Source organism: Phaseolus vulgaris, chromosome 3, assembly GCF_051622355.1.
Source record: "Phaseolus vulgaris cultivar YP4 chromosome 3, ASM5162235v1, whole genome shotgun sequence".
Lineage (NCBI taxonomy): Eukaryota > Viridiplantae > Streptophyta > Magnoliopsida > Fabales > Fabaceae > Phaseolus > Phaseolus vulgaris.
In genome coordinates this window covers 43728053-43736895 of record NC_143500.1, presented here as the reverse complement: position 1 = coordinate 43736895, position 8843 = coordinate 43728053, and the positions used below count along the sequence as shown (strand labels likewise).

General features: G+C 32.2%; 2 protein-coding genes across 2 annotated transcripts; one reads left to right on the top strand and one right to left on the bottom strand.

Annotated features, from left to right (window-relative positions):
- Positions 1 to 749: 749 nt before the first annotated feature.
- LOC137805938 (spermidine synthase 1) lies at positions 750 to 4008 on the top strand. Its single transcript, XM_068605814.1, has 9 exons — positions 750 to 1073; positions 1458 to 1534; positions 1958 to 2080; positions 2218 to 2322; positions 2413 to 2485; positions 2965 to 3036; positions 3168 to 3366; positions 3460 to 3586; positions 3706 to 4008. Exons 1-9 carry the CDS (start codon positions 896 to 898, stop codon positions 3769 to 3771), a joined length of 1020 nt encoding a protein of 339 aa, XP_068461915.1. The 5' UTR covers positions 750 to 895; the 3' UTR covers positions 3772 to 4008.
- Positions 4009 to 5632: 1624 nt separating this feature from the next.
- Positions 5633 to 8624, bottom strand: LOC137807852 (uncharacterized). The gene is made up of 4 exons (XM_068608680.2): positions 8203 to 8624; positions 8051 to 8131; positions 6295 to 6434; positions 5633 to 6201 (listed from the first exon to the last, which is right to left on the bottom strand). Exons 1-4 carry the CDS (start codon positions 8518 to 8520, stop codon positions 5952 to 5954), a joined length of 789 nt encoding a protein of 262 aa, XP_068464781.1. The 5' UTR covers positions 8521 to 8624; the 3' UTR covers positions 5633 to 5951.
- Positions 8625 to 8843: the final 219 nt, after the last annotated feature.

The following is an 8843-nucleotide window of genomic DNA, read 5'->3' as shown; positions in this document are numbered from 1 at the left end:
TGAATCTATTTTAGTAAGAGTTTGTTGATGATAGGTAAAGAAATAAATTTAAAGTTTAAAATTTCAAATTTAGGGTTTAAAGTTCAACTCAACCTTATAAAATCCTCTTATTATCTATATATAATTTAAAAAATAAAAATATCTTTGATGTCTACTTTTTAAATAGCCATATTGTCAAAATACTTTTACAATCTCATTCACTCTTACATTATTCTTGAAATTTTTTTAAAAATAACTATTATGAAAAATAATAAATTGTCATAGATCATAATATAAACTTGAATTTGTAATTTCTTTAGCGAGGAACTCAAGTTCCTTACACTTCAACCGACAAATATTGGTAATTTGATAATTTGATTAATGAATTTTGAGTAGAAGTATTCTCAATGTTTAATTAATTTAAATTGTGAACATTTAAAATAAGAGAGATAATTTAAACATTATAACTAAAAAAAGATTAAGTTTAAAATTAAAACCATAAAAAATTAAAATTTTATATATAAAAAAAAATACACGTCAATCACAAATAAGTGGATTCTATTTGGACGTTGATACATTAACACTATATAGAATAAAAACATATACCTAACATCTTAAATAAATTAATATTTAATTATATTTATTTAATTTTTTAATTTAGAATGTTATTATATTATTATAAGAACTTGTGAAGTGTGTGTTTTTTACCCCCACTTTTTGACTCTTTTGATTCACCATCCCTATATATATCATACCAGGGTGAAGGCTAAGAAATGCATTAGAACACTCTCTTTCTTTGCCTTCTTAGTTTTCCCTACCAATATTGCATAAACTTTACAAGGCAAAGAAAAGAAAAATATAAGAATTGAATACCAAACCCAAAGGAGAAGCTAACAAGTTTAGAAAGCAGAGTCTAATGGCCTCTAGTGTTGTTGTTGGTCAGTATCTGACTAAAACACCAGTGCAGTTTGAGAATTTTGATGATGAAAACATTGTAACATCATCTGCTAATAATGGAAAGAAGGAGTGTAATGGAACACCTAAAGACACATCTCCTGCACTTCCTGGGTGGTATGCTGATGTATCTTGGCCAGGTAACTCTCTCTAAGGACCCTTCAATTTCAATTACTTCACTCTTTTCTTTTAGGTTTTAATCTGGTGCCTTTTGTGCTAATTATTTTAAATTTGGCTGTGTAAAAAAATGGTATCTTGATAATGTTAAAAGAACTTTTGTGAAGTTGTTTTAAAAAAGTATAAATAATTTTTTAAGACCAGAAAAATGTGTTGCTGACTTGTGTTTGTACCCATATTGACATGTCATTTTCAAATTTTTACACTAATATAAAAAAACGTTGGAGTGGTTTTTTTAGTGCTTATTATAATAGAAGGAATGGTGTAAAAAGTGTAACAAGAACACTTTATTACTTTCAGTAGTTGTAACATTTTGAAGTACTAACCACACACCAACAATTGTACAGGAGAAGCGCACATATATAAAATGGAAAAAATCATATTCCAAGGAAAATCAGAATTCCAAGAGCTTCTTGTGTTTGAGGTACCTATTAATCATTTGATTTGTTTTTATAATTTTGTTACTAATTGATTTTAATGCAACTTTTCGTAATCCATTTTTTCTCTCATCTCTACAGTGTAGGGGTTAGCATGTGAGCATAGTTTCGTGTATCTGGTCATGTATATTATCACATTAATACACATTAGAAATAGTTTGTGCACTGTTTCTAGGATAATATTGTCATGTTTTCAAGAAATAAAAGAATATTTACGTATTTCTGCAAATTATTTTGACATATTTTTGTCTATTTCCTACCAATAAAATAAAATAAGAGTCGTAATATTGACAATCTCTTTTAATATTATTTACATTATTTAATTATAAATTTATTTTTTATTATATATATTTTTAAATTATCACATTAAAAATCGTAAATAATTCAACAAATTGTTGTGAATTGTACAGTCATCCAGACATGGGAAGGTTGCAATTCTGGATGGGTATATCCAGCTGACAGAGAATGATGAATTTGCTTACCAAGAGATGCTCACTCACCTTGCACTCTGTTCCGTTCCAAATCCAAAGAAGGTTTTTTTTTTGTTCTTCATCGATTATTGGTTTTTATATCAATTTTAATGGAAGAGGAAGCATTTATGAAACAACACAGAAAGAAAACGTAATGTGATTCCTAAATTTGTTAAACAAGGGATTGATGATGATTGCAGGTACTGGTAGTTGGAGGGGGAGATGGTGGAATTCTTAGGGAAATATCACGTCATTCATCTGTTCAGCATATTGATATATGTGAAATAGACAAAATGGTGATTGATGTAAGTCTTCAACTTAACATTCCTTAGATCCACTTTTAATCAACTTTCACTGATATTGGTTTCTTATGCTTTTGATTATACACTATATAGGTTTATAAGAAGTTTTTCCCAGATATAGCGGTTGGTTACAAGGATCCCCGAGTACATGTTCATATCAGAGATGGTAAAAATTTAAACCACTTGTTTTTATCTGATAGAATAAACATGATCGTATATTATGTTAGAACAAATTTTATAGTAATATTTGCATACGAAAGAAAATAAGGAAAAAAGACAACATAAAAGTTTAATAAGATACATAAATTTAACCTTAATTTAATTTTACAAAAACTTGACTTGGAAGGTAAGGTTTGTCGTCACTTATATATTACAAATTAGTTTTTTTTTAATTGATATAAAATCTTCGACTCACTCATGAATAATACTAGATATTTATGAATAATCTCAATATTAAATTTTATTAAAATAGATTCTAAAAAATATACAATTTTAATAAGTAAACTTTAATCATACAAAATGAAATTTGCATAGGAATAGGTCTTATCTTTTATGAATGTGGTCTCCAACAAATTATTTTGTAGAAATTGATGTTTGAGCTATATTAATCCATACTTTCACTAAATTTCTAACAAACATATGCAGGAATTGCGTTCATCAATTCTGTTCCTAAGGGCACTTACGATGTCATTATATTGGATGCTTTTCAACCAATGGGTAAAACACCATTCCTTCAGTCAATTTTTTATTTAAAATTGGAGCTGACGTGACGAAAGAACACAGACATTTATTCATTAAAAAGAAACAAAAAGTAGTTTAAAGTTGTGAAGGGACGCAATGTGATGCAGGACCTATTGCTGAAGTTCTTGCGGATAAATGCTTCTTAGATTCAGTAGCAAATGCTCTTCGAGCTGGTGGAGTGTTGTCTGCTCCAGCAGATAGCTTGTGGCATAAGAACTTTGTAGTTGCAGATACCATAGACAAATGCAAGAATATATTCAAAGGCTCTGTTAACTATGCTTGGACCACAGTTCCTACATATGCAAGGCACTTCTTATTTAACTACATATTTACATATTTGAACTCTAGATATTAGGAAAAGCTTTTGGTGAGAAGTGTTTATTTGTTTTTGTTTACCAGTGGAGTGATTGGATTCATGCTTTGCTCCACAAAAGGTCCCCCGGTGAATTTCAAACGCCCAATAAATCCATTGAACCCAGAGCAAAATGGGGTAGCAAAGGGACCTCCTAAGTTTTATAACTCAGAGGTAGTCCATTGAAACAATTCCTGTTCATGTTCAAGGGTTAACTTTCTTCCTTTGCTTTATTCTCTTTCCAACTTAAGACTTAACTCCTCTCTCATCGCCTTTTGTTTTTGTTATGACAGATCCATTCTGCTGCATTCTGTCTTCCTTCTTTTGTCGACAAGGCTATTGATCCAAAAAGATATTGATAAGAAAACAGAGTAATAAGGACTTGTTGTTATCCTTTGTACTGGGTTGTTTTGTATTTGTACAAGTCAAAGGTTGCACATGCAAAACTATTATAAAGATGAAAAGTTGATAACCTGTCAAGTCATTTCTTAATTATTACTTTAATTACAGTCACTAATTGATGAACAATGCAACTCATGCACTTCATACTTGGCACAGTGAGAAAGAGCTAATAAAAATGGTTGGTTATTGACTTCACTAATAAGTTATACTACTTCCAACAACTTGTATTTTTTATAAATTTGGAAAATTTAGTGTTTGTTAACGAAAAATGCGAAAGATATTAAGATGCATTAAGTAAGAACACGACTGAATTGTTGATAGTAAAATTTAAAAAATATTGGAATAAATATAATGTTGTATTTGCATTTGGTACAATTTTAGACCCAAGGATGAACTTAGAAACATTGAGTTTTTGCTTTGAAAAAATATTCACTTATGGGAGCTGGGATTGGAAAAAATAAAGGAAAAATTGTACAAACTTTTTGCTAAATATTCTAGCAAAGGTTTGAAAACATCATCAAATGTTCAAAAGCGTAAGCGTGGACAATCTTTGTCCTTGTCTACTTCCACATAAAAACAACAAAGAGTAACGATTGAATCCTAAAAATCCATTTAGATTAATCCTCATTTGCATTCAATAACGATAATAAAATTCTATGATATTGATGCACATCTACCATTACTTTTATTGGGTTGACCTGTTTTGAAGGTTATCTTATTGACTTTCACTCTCTAGGAGAACATCCCAGTCTCCTAGAGGTTGAACTAGTTCATCGTCTTCACTTAATGATTTCTCATTATCCATCTTTTCAACCAAGAACTTAAAGAACAAATTAATTTCTTTTAAGAAAATATCAACCGAGATAGATTCAACGATAACCACTATCAAGATGACTTGACATGACTCTTGAGCCTCTTGTTCATCACTTGAAAGATATTCAAAACAATTTTGCAAGACTAAATCTTGAAAAAAAAATTAGAAGTAACATGTTTCGCAACAACTAATTTAGGACTTGTTGCATTAGTTACATATTTGAGATGAGAGAATCCTTCTAAGAGACCATAATTTTCAAGGAGTCAATGAGTCATTTTTTTAACAAATTATTTTATTCATGTACATCCTCCAAGAAGGGCATATCAGTATATCCAAAGAGGACAAATCAACAAAAATATCATCCTAAGATCCTGAACTAGCCCCTATATCTTTAAGAGATTTCTTAAACTTTTGACGAGATCCACCCTCCACTTGGTCAACAACTCTCTCAGCTTCCACCACCCTACATTACGAACATATACATCATATATTTGTACATCTAGCATAAAATTTTGTTCTCTCTAACACTAACTATTGAGAGTATAACAACAAGTTTGGACAAAACAACATTCAATTTGTCTGTGTTATCAAAGTTATCATGTGAAGTTTTATGATGTCGTTTGTTAAAATATCATTTTCTATCATTTTTTACTTAAGAGTAAAATGGAATAGAGGCAACTTCTAATAAGGATTATGGTTACTCAAACTATTTTTTATTATGCGAGTATTTAACGGCAGATTAGAAGTAGCTCACTTGTAAGCTTTCTATCAAAGCCAAAGTAGCTCACTTGTAAGTTACCTCAGAGAATAATCTGAGATGAAGCAATCTTAATTAAGACTTGAGACCGCTTCAGCTAAATCTGTTGGGTTAGACTACAGAAGACCATACATTTTGCTTCTTTTTAACATGAATAAAGATAAAACACAATAAAGCTGTCAACATGACTATGTGACGTGTGTGTATATATATTGTAGAATTTCTGATTCATCCAAACAAATTTAAATTTATGAACACCTTCAAAACCTTTATTCGAACAGCTGAATCGTACATAATGACAGGAATCAAATATCAAATTTCTACATTCCATCACTTTGCAACAGGTTACTTTCTTTTTGAACAGTGGAACCAGATACAGATAACAATGAATACTCTATACAGTATACAAGTAAGTGGAATAAAAACCGTAAGGTCAAAAGAATCCTGTAACAAGGAGTATATGAAGAATTTACATATTGCTGGTGATTGATTGTACTATAAATACCGGCGGCTAGACCCTAGCAACCCTCGCAACTGAATAGCATTGGCAAGAAAATAGAGTAAACTTAAAGAGGAATTTGGTTTGGATCAGGATCTTTTGGGGACATGGACATTATGCACAAACCGTAAGGTAGGAAAAAGTATACAGCTAAAAACACAAGAACACCAAGATCAGCCTCTTCACCAACTGCTGGACGGCGCGGACTGATCCAGTATATCTGGATTGCACACCAAAAACAGTACAAGGAAGCTATGGATATCATAAGTAGCATCGACTGATATGACTTTTTCTTTATGGAGTTTGAGGAACTTGCTCTGCGTGGCAATAAAGGAGACAAAAAGTCAAAACCATTTTCTGTTTATGATATACGTTGATGATTAACATGGTAAGTTGCAAAAAATAAAAACCTGTTGATGTAAAAAAAGCCACCAATTAAGCAAGCACATAAGAAGCCAACTACAACAACAGCATCTGGGTTGACTGGTGCTCTACTTTGCCACCAGCCCGTGCTCAAAATCCAAGTGTACGTGGTTGTTTTCCCATTCTCCTGAGCGATTTGGGAGATAATACATATTTGTCAATCAGTTGTAGTACAACAGTAAATGTTCAGAACAAATTATGACAAAGTGAATGCAGCATTTGGCTTTTCTGTGGACACCATTAGATAATTTGCAGTCCAGCTCAAATAGCTAACACCACTATATTTGTAAATGCTATCATAAATAGGCAAGACGAATAGACTACATAGATCAGACATTTAATTAGGGGTTACTTTCACCGTGAGAAAGCAGAAAGAAAGGCAAATGTAATTGACTGGTATATTATACTTTTATATTAATCTTAAACTACTCTTAATCATTCGTATATTTAAATGGGATTTCAACAAATTCCTCAGCGTTTCCATTGTTTCAGTGAATTATGAGATTGGTTCGTTATTCTCAAATCAATGACTGCTTATATTTGGTCACCATTTTTTTCTGCTTTGCTAAATGTTTATTATGCGGAGACATGCTGGGATCTAATAGCAAGTGTGAAACTTGATTGTAGCGTGAGGTATATAAACAGTTAACTCTTCAATTATAATAACTAACTTTTGTGGTGTGATTCTCCAAGGACTCTCATCAATTGGTATCAACCAGGGTTAGTTCACAACCATCCCACACCGGCAGAGCGTGAGGGATGCTATTCTAATTGTTAAGGGTTTATAATCTGAAAATCTAGTTTTTTCTTTTTTACTTTAAATGTCCACAATGATAATTTAATACGAAAATAATTAAACTCCATACATTTATTCATTGTTTTCTCTGACTGATTGCAAAAATTTAGTGTAAAACTTGATTGAAACTTTACCTTATTAGAAATAAGAGAGGGTGAGAGAAAAGAGAAACTGAATAACAAACTATTCACTACCATACTTGGGTGTGGGGTGCCATGTTGCTTGACATAGTTAGGATATGATGAATCTAGAATGTTTTTTTCAATTTTCTTAATCACATACATGCACATAAACCAAAACATTGATTTATATTCCACATTTTTCAACATGAGATGGCAAGCTTTTATTTATTTTTCCCACATTTTCCATCGCCATCAATGCATCTAAAGAGTCGGTGAATGGCTGATTTAATCTATTTATTTTGTACAATTTGAACCTAAAAGCTCATACAAACTATTCAAACTCCTCAGGGCTAAGTTACCCAGTAGACGATGAGTAATCTAAAGTCACAACAACAAAAACTTATAAATCAAAGGAAAATGGATGTTTCTCATGATAGCGACCAATGAGGCCAATACTAATGGGGAAAAGTAGCCGAACAGAACTATTAATAGCAATCAATTATGCTTCGGCAATTTATATAATGAACGAAGCACTAATCCTTTAGAGAATGATTCCTTTTCACACAGGACAAACAAAACATGCCATGCCACGCTGATTCAGTTATCCTTAGTCACTAATTATACAATTTCTTGTTTTCTGATGGATAAGAAGTGTAGGATAGTAATCTCCCTAAAGACTTGATGATAGCCATGATAAAGATCCAGTATCCCAAGATAAAACAATCTCCATAAAGACTTGACAGCGCTTGAACTAAAGCTTTTGGGTTACTTTACCAATTTATTAGGTCATAGAAAAGCAGACATGCATAGAAGAAAACATATTACCTCAAAGAGATCATCAAGAAAGAAGTGGGTAAAAGAGCCAGCAGATATCAAGAAAAAGCATTGCATCCTCGTAAGGGGCACCTGCAATCCGAAGTTAAAAAAGTAGGAAATCATGAATTTTGAGGAAGGAGGAAAGAAAAAGAGTAACAGACCCTGGAGACGGAATCAAGAAGGTGTGTGCGAAGAAGGTAGGAGGATATCCGAGAATAGAGAAAAGAGAGAGGAAGAGCCAAAATAAGGATGTAATAGAAAGGATGGTGGATGAGATTGGCAAGAGCGGATCCCAAAGCATGAGCAGTGGCACCAGAAAGTGAACCAAGCCACTCTGAGAAAGAACCAATATCAGGGCCAAAGAAGGAGTTTAGTGTGTAGGTGAGTGTGTGGTGAGGACTAAACCTTCCATTGGAGATGGTTGTGAGAGCCAAAGCAGAGGCCATGGCATACATCAGGTGAGGACCAGGGCCTGGCATTGCCTCCAACAACCTAGTTTCACTTCCAACAAACAATACTCCAATTAAGCACACATCACCCCTTTTCACTCTTCAACAAAACTAACCACCTCAATAACTATTCTAATCCAACTTTGTTAGTTAGTTATCTTGGATACTGATACTCTTTCTTTTTTTGCCACTTTTACCCTGCATGTTCCAAATCACCCACAATACCAACCCTTCTCAATTTGCCCAAACACGTCTCTATCAGTACAAACATCTAACAAATAATTAAGTTCAAATAAGTTTTAAGTAACATTCTATTATTATTATTATTATTATTTATATTCACATTTCAAAAT